The sequence below is a fragment of the Delphinus delphis genome, chromosome 15 (assembly GCF_949987515.2).
Source record: "Delphinus delphis chromosome 15, mDelDel1.2, whole genome shotgun sequence".
NCBI classification, from domain to species: domain Eukaryota; kingdom Metazoa; phylum Chordata; class Mammalia; order Artiodactyla; family Delphinidae; genus Delphinus; species Delphinus delphis.
Window position 1 is genome coordinate 28,383,066 of NC_082697.1, and position 14,321 is coordinate 28,397,386.

At 46.0% G+C, this 14,321-nt stretch overlaps 1 protein-coding gene across 3 annotated transcripts in view; it reads left to right on the plus strand.

The window, feature by feature from the left end:
- Nucleotides 1-6,268: 6,268 nt before the first annotated feature.
- The window catches only part of STK35 (serine/threonine kinase 35), a 46,010-nt gene continuing 37,957 nt past the window's right edge, over nucleotides 6,269-14,321 (plus strand). For 2 of the 3 annotated variants that reach the window (XR_009522098.1, XM_060031107.1), the window contains exons 1-2: nucleotides 6,269-6,833; nucleotides 7,427-8,027. Coding sequence is in view for 1 of the 3 variants with exons in the window: in XM_060031107.1 (XP_059887090.1) it covers nucleotides 6,528-6,833; nucleotides 7,427-8,027 (907 nt within the window). In the remaining 2 variants the exon portion in view is untranslated. Of the gene's footprint in view, nucleotides 6,834-7,343; nucleotides 8,028-14,321 lie in introns of those variants that run through there. The other variant, XR_009522099.1, reaches the window with a different exon arrangement.

Here is a 14,321-nt window from a genome sequence, read left to right on the forward strand (position 1 = left end):
ATTCTTTTTAAACTGAATTTTATTGTTTTTTCATATCTACAAAAAAGTACTTAAAAACTAATACCAAAAATATGTACGTAAAACGTTCAAATAATACAGAAGTGTTGAAAGAATCACCTAAAGAGAATTCTTCTTGGCATCTAGAGTATTATTTATCCAAATATTTCCTTTATGTATGTAGAAACTAACACGTAAGTACATGTAACATGTAAGCACCACGAGCTTTGGAATCAGGTATGCCTTGGTTTGAAACCAAGCTCCATCACTTCCTAGTGCTATGGCCTTGAAAAAGTCACATAACCTCTCTGTGCCTCAGCTTCTATGGAAAATGGAGATAATAATGAAACTTACCCTACAGTGTATTGGAATAAATAAATTAATATGTACAGAGCACTTAGGACAGCTCCCAATACAGAAAAACAACTCAATGAAGGCTAGCAACTATTTATATATATTTAAACAAAATTTGAGGTTATACTATAGATCCTAGTTTACATTTGCTTTTTATATAACAATATGTTGTGAATACCTGTTCTGTAGCATATACAGAGCTAACTCCTTTTTGATGGCTACATTATATGCAAATATGTGGCTGTATGTAACTAATCCCATCTCTGGCACTTGAGTATTTCTAATATTTTATTATTACAAATGACCACAATAAAAATTCCTGCAGCACATATATTTTCCACTAATGGGTAAGTATTTCTATAGGATAAATCCTAGAAATGAGATTGCTGGTTCAAAGTGTATGGATTTTTAAATATATTAATAGACAAATTTTCAAATTGCCTTCCTAAAAGGCTGTATGCTTCATACTTTGATCAATGAGTGTACCTTGGTGCCTTATGGTTGTGTACCTTTCAACCAGATTCCCCAATAGTTTATTTTGAATGTCCCAGTAGTTATAGAATCAAGGACTTTGCCCTGCTAGCTCACTGTATTCCTTTACCTTTCTAAAAACCATAAACAACTCCTAAGAACTTAGCAACCAATTTTCTGCAGCAAATACTCAGATGATAGCCTGACAAAGAATTTCTATGACATTCCAGAAGGGAGAGGAGGAAAGGTTGGAATTTCGGAGCCCTGAAGTGGCTGATGGGAAGAACATGTGAAATGAGAACAATCCGTTAAGTTTGGGAAACAGGGTGGCTGTATCTGCTTCCATCTTTGTTTTCTGTGACTCAGACCCTTGTTAAATAAACAAGAGGCCCTCTCTGTTGAGTCTCAGTGGGTGCAATATCTCTAGTGTGGTGTCCCCAGGGTGTGATTTGGGTACTTAACTACTTGTTAATCGCTTCTAGGCGATTCAAGGACAAGAGGAGCACCTCATGGCCAGAAGCTGAACAGCGCCACCAAGCTGACAGGCTGTTTCAGTGGTGGCCAAAGCCCACACCCACTCTTATTTTTAATTTCAATTTCAATCCAAGTAATAAATATACATAATGTTTAAGAGTTAATTACTACTACGAGTTAGATACTATTACAAGGCTTATAACAAAAATCCCCTTTCTTACCACTAAGTCCCATCCCATGAAGCAATAACTCATTCTATGTTTACTTCTTTATACCTGACTATGGTGTCACTTCAAGATTTGCAAATTTTAGACCTTTTCTATTAACTTACAGCTATGGAGAATAAAAATTTAGTCTCTCCCTCCCTCTCTCTCTCTCTCTCTCTCTCTCTCTCTCACACACACACACACACACACACACACACACACACACACACACACACACACACCCTCCTGCTCCAATTTTCCCAAAATAATTATATCATAATTTCTGGTTAAATCAATGTACTGTTCTTACATTATAATGACAGTGTAATATTATTTCCAGCTGAGTGTTGTAGTTTATGATGATTACAATGTTCTTCTTACAAATTGTCTTTGTTTTCTTGGCTTTAATAATCACCTTGGCTTATTTGCTTAGTTTTCTGTGAGTAGCTCCAATCCATCCTCAAATTCTTTGCCAGAACTCCAATCCTCTACAATTGCCTCAGCTTTGTGCTCAGTCTAGGGGCAGTATAGTGTAATGCAGTGGTTCTCAAAGTGTGCTTCCCAGACCAACAACGTTAGCATCAGCATCACCTGGGACCTAGTGAGGCATGAAAATAATCAAGCCCTACCCAGGACTTACTGGTTAGCCGCTCTGGGGGTGGGGTCCAGCAATCTAGGTGATGCTGAGGTGCACTTGAGCTGGAGAACCGCGGTTTGTGTAAAAGTTAAGAGTTTGGGCACCAAAACCCAAGGCTGCTGGGGATCAGATTTCAGCGATTCCACTTGCTTGTAATGTGACAGCTTCCAAGTTCAATCTTCCCATTCATAAAATGGGGTCAACCGTATCTCCCTGTAATTGTTGTGAGCTTTGGGCTGTTAGGAAGCATGACAGGCTCCAGTTTTTCTTGCGGACAGCCCTCCTGGAGCCTCTGAAATCCAGTTCTATCATGCGAGGGGAGTTCAAGCCAATGGCATAGCCTCCCCACAGCCCTCCCCAGCGTCCCCCACTCAGAGTACACCCTCCACTGAGGCACCCACCTCAAGCTTCCATCCTTCAGAACATCCACAGCCCCTCTGAGGTCCCCCTCCCATACCCCATATCAGCTTCTCTCCCCTTAACCCCTTCCCATCCTCAGCTCCCCTGCTACAACCGCCATTTCAGACGATTCTCTGACAGGGCCCGGTGCCACCTCCAGCCCCCAACCCTCAACTCCCAAGCCCCCTCCTCATTCCCACTACCCTCTGACCCAGCCCACTGGAGCAGTCTCAGCCTTCTCCCAGCTTCCATCCCTTCCACACTCCTCCACTCACCCAACCTTTCCTTCCCAGCCCAGAGCCTACTGCTTTCCCAGAGAACCCCTCCCCCCACCTCAGGGCCAGCTGCCCCTTGGGCGTTCTTACCCACTGAAGTAGTGGGGATGGGAAGGGAGCATCACCATTCTGCTTCCACTACTCTTCCCTATTCCCTGCGCTGCAGTCACACTGGCCACTTTGGGTGCGACATCTCAGGGCCTTTGCACCTGCTCTTCCCCCTGACATGGAATGTTCTTCTAGTTGGTATGCATTACTGCTCCTTAGCAGTAATTCCCACCCAAAGGTGACCACTGATATGATTTCTGCAGCCACAGATCAGTGTAGCTTGCCTTTACATTAATGGAATCAAATAGTATGTACTCTTTTTCCCCATTTTTTTTACAACTTTATTGAGGTAAAGCTGCAAAAATGATGTACAAAAACTGCACTTATTTAAAGTGTACAGTGTACACTCTGAAGTGTTTTGAACATATTCCCCCCTTGAAAGTATCACAAGGTAATTTCAAGATAACGAACATATCCATCCCCTCAAAAAGTTTCTCAAGTCCCTTTGTATTCCATCCCCTCTCCCCCACCCCAACTACTAATCTGCTTTCTGTCACCATAAATTCGTTTGCATTTTCAAGAATTGTATATAGAATCATCAAGTATATACCCTTTTGTTCCTGACTTCTTTCACTTAGCATAATTATTTTGATTCATCCATGTTGTATCAATACTTCATTCCTTTTTTTTCCCCCCCACTGAACAGCATTTCTTGGTACAAAAATACCACAATTTGGTTATCCCTTCATTTATTGATGAACATTGGAGTGTTTTCCAGTTTGGGACTTATAGAAAAAGCCACTATAAACATCCTTATGCAAGTGTATTAGTGAACACAGGTTTTTATTTATCTTGGGTAAATACCTAGGCATGCAATTACTGGGCTATAGGGTAGATATATATTTAACTTTATAAGAAACCGCCAAACCTTTTTTCTCCAAAGTGGTTGTACCATTTCACATTCTCACCCATTGGCTTAAATTTGACATCAGTCATGTTCCTGACAGCTTCTGTACTTACTCCCTCTGCCTGAAATGCCTTTCCACTAGTTTTAGCATGGCTGGCTTGAGGTCTCAGCTTGTGTCACTGTTATAGATTTAGTTGTTATAGACTGGTATAGACTTAATGCCCCCCTTCCCACCATTGCCAAAATCATATGTGGAATTCACAACCCCCAGTACCTTAGAATGTATCAATAATACATTTGGGGATAAAGTCTTTAAAGGGGTGATTAAGTTAAATGAGCCAGTTAGGGTAGGCCCTAATCCAATACGACTGTGTCCTTATAAGAAGAGGAAAAGATATCCCCACAGAGAAAATGTCTTATGAGGACACAGCCAGAAGGCAGCCGTCTACAAACTAAGGACAGAGGTCTCAGGAGAAACCAAACCTGCCAACACTCTGATCTTGGACTTCTAGCCTCCACAATTGTGAGAAAATAAATTCCGTTAAGCCACCCAGTCAGTGGTATTTTGTTATGGCAGCCCTAGCAAACTAATACAGAGGCCTTTCAATCAGCATTTTGTAACCATGGGAGTAACTGACTCAGGCAAGAACCATAAATGAATGCTAAAACCAGTGGGTGAGAGTCTGATGAAGAACAGGGTAGTCTCAAAATATCTTCCCACAAGACACTTAATAATTACAAAGGGAAAAATAGTAACTTTTCAGTGTAGTACCTTGGCAGACACCACCTTAACCAAATGATCAAAGTGAACATCATCAGTATTGGAATAAAAATATGCCATGTGCCTCCTGATGTGGCACACTGAGGACACAACTCCTTTCAGTGCCATTCCTACCAAAAATGCATAACCTAATTCTAATCATGAGAAAATACCAGACAAATCTAAACTTAGGGACATCTACAAAATAACTCACCAGTACTCTTCAAAAATGTTAAGGTCAGGGCTTCCCTGGTGGCGCAGTGGTTTAGAGTCCGCCTGCCGATGCAGGGGACACAGGTTCGTGCCCCGGTCCGGGGAGATCCCGCATGCCGCGGAGCGGCTAGGCCCGTGAGCCATGGCCGCTGAGCCTGTGCGTCCGGAGGCTGTGCTCCGCAACGGGAGAGGCCACAACAGTGAGACGCCCGTGTACCGCAAAAAAAAAAAAAAAAAAAAAAAGTTAAGGTCATAAAGGACAAAGAAAAGCTGAATAATTAACTGCCTTTCTAGAGTAAAGGAAACTCTGGAGTCATGACAACTAAATGCAAAATGATCCTGACTGGATCGTAGGAAATAGCTATATTATTGGGACAATTAGCAAAATTTAAATATGGAAGGCATATTAAAGAATTGCATTATTGTCAAAATTCTTGATTTTGATAATTGTACTGAGATTTTGCAAGAGAATATCCATGTTCTTAGGAAGAACACACAGAAATATTTAGGAATGAAAGGGGAATGATGTCTGAAATTTAGTGTAAAGTGGTTTTGGGGGAAAAGAAAATACAAAAACATATTATATATAATACATACACAAACAAATACACAAGAGAGAATATGATAATGCAAATGTAGTAAAATATAACAAATTATTATTATGGTTAAAAATATGAGATTCTTTACTATTCTTGTAATTTATATGTAAATTTGAAATTTTATCCAAAAGAAGTTAAGTTTTTAGTGACCACACTAACAAAGTGGCCTGTTCCCAACCCCCAGGCACTCTTTAGCTCATTCTTTTCCTCTATTACACTTACATTGTCAAAAATGATCCTATGTATTTATTTAATAATATCTAACATTTAATGTGTGCAAGGCCCTGTCCTATTCTAAGCGCTTTAACTGTCTAACCTCAGTGAATCCTTCAACTACTGTTCTTCCCATATTACAGATGAGGACAAGAGACACTTAAGAAAGTGTTATGTGCACAAAGTCACCCATATGATTTGACGAGGCACAGAACCTCAACTAAGGTAGAGACTGTCTTGTTCGCCGCTCTTTCCCCAACAATTTAGAACAAAAATGGTGCCTAGCACATTACAGGCACTCAATATCTGTAGATTCAGTTTACAAATATGGAGCACCTACTCGGCACTGAGGTACAAAGCAGTAACAAAATATTTAAAGATTCATGTCTAAATGGAGCTTACATTCAGCACTCTCAGCCCTGCACCCAATTAGCCACTTCAGATTTATATCAAAATCTAAATATTTATATATTAATATTTATTTATATATTAATATTTTATATAATATATATATTTTTTATTTGGGGCTATCAACCCTGGGAGGCAAGGCCGAGTCTACCCATTTTTCAGAAGGGGAAACTGAGGCTCCAAGTGGGGCAATGTTTTGCCCAGGATCAAGGGGCTTAATAGGAGACTGGGCGTGGATTCCATCCCAGTGCGGGCGGTTCCCAGGCAAGACCTATGAATCAATTAAACCGACCAATCCAATCAACCAATCAGTATTTATTAGGGCCTACTGGGTACAGCTCCTCTTCATGCAGCGCAGGCAAGGAAGAGAGGAGGTTGCGGTGCGCAGGCGGCTGCGGAGACCGGAGGCCGCTGCCCGATCGCGGGAATTTGGCGCCAGTTTTTTGTTGGTTGGGTGTTCTCGCCTGTGATTGGGCCCCGGCCCCGCGTGGGCTCACCCGGCTGCTACTGGTCGGCCGACCTTGGCAGGACCCCGGCGGCGCAGTACTCGGCTGGCCTCCCGGGGGATGGGCCACCAGGAGCCCCCGCTGGCCCGAGTGCGGGCGGGACGTGCGGCTTATATAAAAAGGTTACGTAAAGGGCTCAGCTGGCGCGAACACGTGGAGAGCCGCGGGAGCCCTGACGCCCAGTTGTCCCTCGAGAGCACCGCTGCCGTCACCCGTACAGCAACAGGCTCTGTCGCACGCCCGACGCGGGCCACGGTCTCTCGCCCGGCTAGGTACCCGAAGCAGCCCTGGCCCGGAGCGGACCACCCCCAGCTGGGGGCCTTAGAGGGGAAACGCGCTGCCCGGAAGTGGAAGGGCGCAGGCCAGGTAAGGGCGCGGTCCGCGGAGTGAAAGCTAGCACCCAAACTGGAACTACGCCCGCCGCCTCGGGCGTCTGGGGAGGGCAGTTGGGCCCCCGGTTGGGCGCGCTCAGGGACTCCGGACTTTCAAGCCAACCCCTTACACCCGCAGCCCGGCGGGACTTGGGTCGGTCCGCTGGGCTCCGCTCCGGCTTAATTCAATGGACTGTTTACACCCGGGAGAACACAGGGCGGGACGCGGGGAGGGGCATCCCAGAGGGAGCCAAGCGGAAAAAAGATCTCCACAGTCCGAATTTCTTCTTAAGGGCGATTTTCATAAGTCACGAAAGCTGCGAGTCCTTGTTTCTCGTATTGCTATACAATAAGTTAACTGAAAAGGCGGGGAGTTTCTGCTTTTCTTTCCGGCTCCCCCTCTGAGCCAGTGCCCCGTGGTTTCGTCTTTCCCGCTTTCCCCTCCCCTCCCCCGTTCAGTCAGCAGCCGTGCCTTCCGTCTTAAAGGGGCCGTGGCGGCCGGAGGAGGAGGTGGTGGGACGCCCTGAGGCCTGCGCTGCTTGCCTCCCGGCCTTGGCCTGGTCGTTTAACCGATTCCTTCGCCCGCAGGTCACAATCCAGGGTCCCGCTCCTCCGCGTCCCGGGGCCGGACGGAGGGATGAGGCAGGGGGGTCCCGGGCAGCGCCGTTGCTGCTCCCCCCGCCGCCCGCAGCCATGGAAACGGGGGAGGAGGACGGCGCCCGCAGAGGTACACAAAGCCCCGAGCGGAAAAGGCGAAGCCCAGTGCCGCGGGCGCTCAGCGCGAAGCTGAGGCCGGCGGCTGTGGCCCAGGCCATGGATCCGGTGGCGGCCGAGGCCCCGGGCGAGGCCTACCTGGCGCGGCGGCGGCCGGAGGGCGGCGGCGGGTCGGCGCGGCCGCGCTACAGCCTTTTGGCGGAGATCGGGCGCGGCAGCTACGGCGTGGTGTACGAGGCAGTGGCCGGGCGCAGCGGGGCCCGGGTGGCGGTCAAGAAGATCCGCTGCGACGCCCCCGAGAACGTGGAGCTGGCGCTAGCCGAATTCTGGGCCCTGACCAGCCTCAAGCGGCGCCACCAAAACGTCGTGCAGTTTGAGGAGTGCGTCCTGCAGCGCAACGGGCTAGCCCAGCGCATGAGCCACGGCAACAAGAGCTCACAGCTTTACCTGCGCCTGGTGGAAACCTCGCTCAAAGGTAGGAATGCCGAGGGCCGCCCTGGCCACGCATGGCCTGGACCCACGAATCTGCTGGGCTCGCCCCAAACTGACCCCTAGACCCTGGTCCCGGTTCTGTCGCCCTGGACCCGACACACCCTCCTTTCCGGGGCAGATATTCGGGCCGCCCTCTCCTCTCCGGATCCATGATTAGTCCCCGGCACTAATGTTAGCTGGGATTTTAATAACAAGGGCTCATTAAGTGCTAACCATTGTCGTAGGAAGTGCTCCATAAGTGTGAACCATTACTATGAAACGTGTAGCACTTTTAAGGTCGGACTTGGGAGTGGAGAGCGTTGGGTTCAGAGTCGGTGGAAGAACTGCCGAGCCCCCTCACACTCTAGGGCCTCTTCTGTTTCCCTCCCAAAGCAAACAAAAAAACTTTGCTGGACCCACCCACACCCGCTCCCTGTCTGGTTCCAAAAATCCTGACACCCTCCGGCTCCACCCGGCTAACTCTTGTTTCCTGGTCTTCCTTTTCCTCTGAGACCCCCCCCCCACCCCCCACCAGCCCTTCATCCCAGGGCAGTCAAGCAAACCGGCAGTTTTCAGCCTAGGTCCTCTAGGGGCCTGCAGAATAATAACTCCACAGGTGGGTCGAGAGCTGTCACACAACACACCTAACATCTTTTTCTTCCCTTTTACAGCCACCCTCTGAGGCTGGCTTCCAAGTGGTTTTATTTATAGGGACGATGGGGCTCAGTGAAGCAAGGGGATTTTGCAGTCCTGGGAGGGCTAGTCCTGGTTTCGGGGTTTTAACTGCAGTTAGGGAGTGTGTGCATCCTGAGTGCTCACGTGCCTTGTTCAAACTACAAGTAGCCAAGGGTCTGTTCATAGAAGAGAGAGCCAGTGGACTAGGAAGGCCTGAGGAGACTTCCTCAGGGGAGAAGTTGCTAATCTGAGACCCAGCTCTGCCCTAGATCTCTTACAGAGTGACTTGAGGTATAACTTGAAAAGTAAATCCTCTTCTCTTTCTATAAGTGGAGAAACTAAGGTTTAGAGGTGAACGAACCTAAGTTGATGAAGGTTAATCAGCTTGTAAGGGAGGTATGGTTGTACTCCTGGTTTGTTTACAATTTTTCATAGCTTAAGCGATGTGAACTTAGATCTGTCTTGATTCAAGGCCTCAATCCTTTTAAAAGGTGTAATGGTTTCCTCCCTCCCCAAAGGATGATCTAGGTCTGACCTTAGTAAGAGCAGGTAGGATTTGGGGTGGGGTTGGATAGGGCGTTTTGTTTGGAGCTTTTGCCTGACTATCCTCCAGGCCCATCCCAAGAGAACTCCTGGTCCTGTTTCAGGTCAGTTGTTTGACAGCGGATTGAGGACATGCTCAATATTACCCGGGGTCCTTTTTCAAAATAGGCTTCTACTTTTTATGCCCATCCCTGCCCCATCCATCCTGAAAAGCCCACCCTCTCTCCAGGGTAAATATATTTGTTTTGAAAAGACTTTTCCAGGAGATTCTTTCAGCTTACCTGTATTCTACAGGCTCTTCACTTCACTCTCAGACTGTCTTTTCTGTGGTTAATGAATGGTCTGGACTTCCAACTTACATGACTGCCTTGGGATGTAGGAGTTTGCTTTTCCAAAGGATCCTCTTCTATCCTCAGCTCATTGATACCAGTTTTGAAACTTCAACCTGGGTTGGAAGTCTTTGTTTTGTGTCCCTACGTATACTGTTCAAACTTTCCTCACTTGTAGAATTTGTCAAAACTCCGCAGTAAACAGTGGCAGCATAACACAGGCTTTGGGGTTAGACTCACTTTTAGTCATAGTTTGTCTCAGCTGACTGCATGGGACAAGTTGTTTCAAACCTGTGGGGAGCATTCCTTTACTAATAGGGTGAGGGTTCCTCTGTCATAGGGTTGCTGTGCAGCCTGGGAATGTCAACAAGTGCTCCAGATGAGGAGAAATTTGCTGCTTCAGTAAGTTCAGGTTACGTTTTGAATCTTCTTCCACTGTCATCCCCTTCGAAATTCACAATGTTCCTGTTCAAGTTTCCCAAACTTGACCATGGAACACATTCTGTTTCCTGTACTGTAGGCAGCGCCAAGTTGACAGAAACACTGGTATTTTCTTCCTCCCTTTGTGAACTAAAACTGAGGCCTAAAAGAAACGAAGTATTTTGCTTTAGCCCACATACTTAATATGTCCCTTTTAGTTATTTGGAGTCTTAAATATATGAGCCTCTACTATGGGTCAGTTAGTATTCTGGGCTTAGGGAGAGAGCAGTAAAGACGATGCATGTTGCCTCTGCTTATAAACTGATATTCAGATTTATGTGTCAAGTGTAAAGTTAACAAGCAGTTAACAGGCGTTAAGCTTTTTGCTATCAGTATTAAAGTGGAGAACAAATATCCAAATTACTCCAGGTTAAGTTTTCCTGACTTCAGCTTCCAAAATTTAGCAGTCCTGATATGCCGCCGGGGCAGATTCCTTCTAGTTTGCAAGTAATCTGGTTCAGCTCTGTCTGTAAACAGATGCGGTCACCTCTTGCCCCGACTCCTGCAATTTCGGATAATTTTGAATAGACTGAAAAGTGTTAATCTGCCTTAAAGTCTCAATGAACCAAATCCACAAACTTTTACTGAGGTCCCTATGGTGGTATTTGCAGAGGAAAAAAAAAAACTCTTTGTCCCAAAGGAATTAATTTGAAGTTTGAGGACATGTAGAAGACTCAAATGCTAATCAAGGTCATGGAAGAAAAGGCAAGTTGGCTCATTAATGGCTTTGTTCTGTGTTGTACATATTAACAAGAATGAGAATCAGGAGTTAGCCAGAAGTTAGCAGAGAAGGTGGGCTTTGAAAGAAGGGGGCCTAGGAACACATGAATAGGTAGAGAAGAGACTGCTATTTATTTCACAGTTTGGCCAAATAGAGAACAAATAGAGAATGGTTGTCTGTCTCCTTTCTCCTCCCCCCTCTCCAAGTATCAACTCCACTAGAAGGCATTTCTCTAGTTTTAAAAAATTATGTATGAATAAACCAATATCAAAAAAGGGGTAAGGGGACTTCTTAATGCAGTTCTTCATCTTCTCCACTTAGATAGACTTCTGTGTCTTATGTCTTTCCTTTCTCTCTGAACAAAGACCAAAAAGTCCTACCCAGAGCATTAAATAGAGAACAGAAGTTTCAGACAGTCAATAGTGAGCCATCTTAGATGTCTGATCTGGCCTTCTGTTTCACAGGGAAGGAAATTGAAGCCCAGAAAAGAGACAGGACTTGCCCCAGATGAGTTAGTGGTAGTATTCAAACCAGTCTCCCAGGCTTTTTTAAACCAGATTAACAATCCTGTAAATTATTTGGTTGATGGGTTGGTGGCTTTGTTTAACTTTTAAGAACTTTTAATTTAAAAAGGGTTAACAGTTTGCTTTTATCCCCTTGTTTCCATTGCCAAAGGACCCTGTCCTGATTGCACCTAAAACTGAATTCAAGATTACTGCCACTTAGACAGCAGGCATGCCAGAGCTCATTGTCAAACTCAGAAATTCTGATGCTCTCTACAAAGTGCACACTGATCCTTATACAAATAGCAGCAAATAAAGACAAAAAAAAAAATCCACAACAAACTGTCAAGGCTCATAAAACTGAATAATTAGAAGTTTGGAAAAGCCAGGAACCTAGCTTATCCCAACTTGGTAAAACGTGACGTGTTCCGCTTGACCAATTATTTGACGTTTGCTGTACTCAAGATACCTGGAGGGGCTTTCACATGGGTGGGAATCTTGGCCCTTGCGAGGCAGTCTTGTCTGCACGCCGATGCACGGTGTGACTGTGAGCCATACACTGCACTAGAAGAAGCTATGCAGAGTTTCCTCCACGAGGCATGCAGAAGGCTTGGCCATGACAGTCGTGCAAGGTCATGAGTGGTGGGTGTCCCAGAAAACAGTAGAGGTTCCCTCTGGGAGCATAGAGGCCTGGGGAAGCAAGGAAGGAGGTAGACCTCAGGAAGCTGAGGGGGAGCCAGTGTCTTAGTGGATGGGTTGTTGGCCTGCAAACTCCTCTCAGCCCATTGAGAGCCCAGGGAAATCTTGGGCTCAGAGCTGGGTGCCCCCTTCCCAGGATGCTGGAAAGCACCTCTGAATTCTCTACTGCAGCTTTGGGGTCTCAGAGTTTAGAGATCCCTGGGTAAAGGCAGGGAGCTGAATGGTAGTCTTCGGCTACCCTGACCTAGATATAAAGGCAGCATTTAGGGTCCCGGGAAATGAATGGGATACAGTAGAACATTGGTATTGACTGGGAGTCGGAAGGTCTTAGTCCCAGTTTCACCCTGTTAATAAAAGCTAAAACTCACTGATTGCTGTGTGCCAAGAGCTGTTCTAAAGGCTTTATGCCTCTTAACTGTTTCAGTCTTCGTAACCACCTTTTGAAGTCAATACTATAATTATCCCTATTTTACGAGTGAGACAACTTGAGGCGCTGAGGTTAGTGACATTGCCCGATGTATAGCAGCTAAGCAGAACCAAGCCAGGCTCCAAGCCCCGGCATTCTGGATTGAGTCCGCTTTCCTTCACAGCTGCGCTGCACTCTTGGGACAGGTGGCTTAAGTTCTGGGCTCTCCTGTTTTTCTTGTTGTTAAATGGGTGTAATCATATTTTACTCAGAAGCTAATGGCTACTATCTATTTTCAATTATGTGTTAACCAGTACTTGTGGCACTGCTGATTTCTACTGGTGCCTCCGCTAGGTCTCAGCTGCCAGGGACCCTCTGCCTCCTTTCTGTTCTGCTCTCGATTGTCTTGGGACAACCACACAGACTTTCCTTTTCTCTTGCTACTGACAGACTGCTTTCCTTCTGTGTGCGTTGGGGGTTTTAGATACCAGCCCCAGGAGATAGAAGCAACACTTACTTGAGAGCTTTGATTAATTGGCATTGTATTGGGTAGGGCTTTTTACAGTGTAAGTACACTCTCAAAGAGAGCTTAGCTTCCCAATAGAACATCAGTTTATTTTCAGCTCGAACTTGGCTTTTGGTGGTATTTAGCCACGGGCCCTCCTCAGTAACTCACAAATTCTGGATGCTTACATAGTTGTCTTAATCTAAACATTCTTCATGCCCTATACTAGAATGTTCTCTGATATTTCTCTGTTTTAAGCCTCTCCAGCTAACAGTTCTCATCTTGATTCATTTCACCCAGTTATTGATCACCTACTCAATGTGTGTGAGGTGCATTGCGGGAGCCCAGAGACATGGTCTCGTTCCGCTGTGGTGCCCAGTCTAAGGGAGGAGGTGGGCACAGCACAACCAATGATACTTCACTGCAGCCCGTGAGAGGTGCTTTAGGGGGGACAGCTGGCAGGAATGTGGACTAAGTTTAGAGGAGGGAAGGAGGAGTTGTAAAAGGGTAAACCAGAAGTGAGCCTGGCACGCAGTAAGGCTAGGCATGTGGCAAGGACCATTGCACATGGAGAGAGAAACAACCAGGACTGCCCTACTCCCCAGTCTGCCTGGCCAGTGGAATCTGCATTTTTAACAAGAGCCTTGCAATGTTCCAAGTCCTAATAGCTAACCTTAGATTTTTATGGTTCATCCTCTCATTTAATCCTCTCCACTTTAGGTTGGAGTTTTTGTAACCTGGTTTTACACACAAGAAAATCAAGATCCATTAAGTCAAGTAACTTGTCCATTCCCACAGTGGTGAAAGGTCAGGCTCTAGGTTTATATCCAGATGTCTTTGCAATTTTTAACATGATTAACACCCAGTAGTTGTCTGCTCTGGTGTCCAGGCACCTTGCAAGAGGCTTCGTATGTCACAATTAAGCCTCCCAACAGCCCATTGAGGTAAGTGTCTCTTCCCAATTTATGGAAAATGAAATATTCATGGGGTCTTTTTTAGCAGTTTGCCCAGGGTCACATTAGCCATGAAAGTGTGGGAGTGGGTGGTTTTGACCCCAGGCCTGGCTGGCTCCTTCTCCTTTCCCCCTGGGCCTGAGAGTTCCTAACTGGCCTCTTGGCCTCTACAGGACACTGCATCTTGCCCTGGCAGCCACCCTGAGCGGGTGTGTTCCGTAGTGCACAAAGACATTTGATTAATGAAGTACTTTGAATTGAACACACCCTGTGGTGTTGACACTGGACCCAGCCTCTTTATAGTGACACAGCTCAAGGTCATTGAGGCTGGGAGGAGGGCTTGGTCTATGTGCTCATTTTGGGAGAATGTGCTGAATGGTCCTCATCTTCAGCATCTTCTCAGGACTGATCTTCTGAACCACTTCTTTAGTTAAAAGTTGTATATTAAAATTTTTATTTAATCAGCAGGGATAGCTATGGTCAT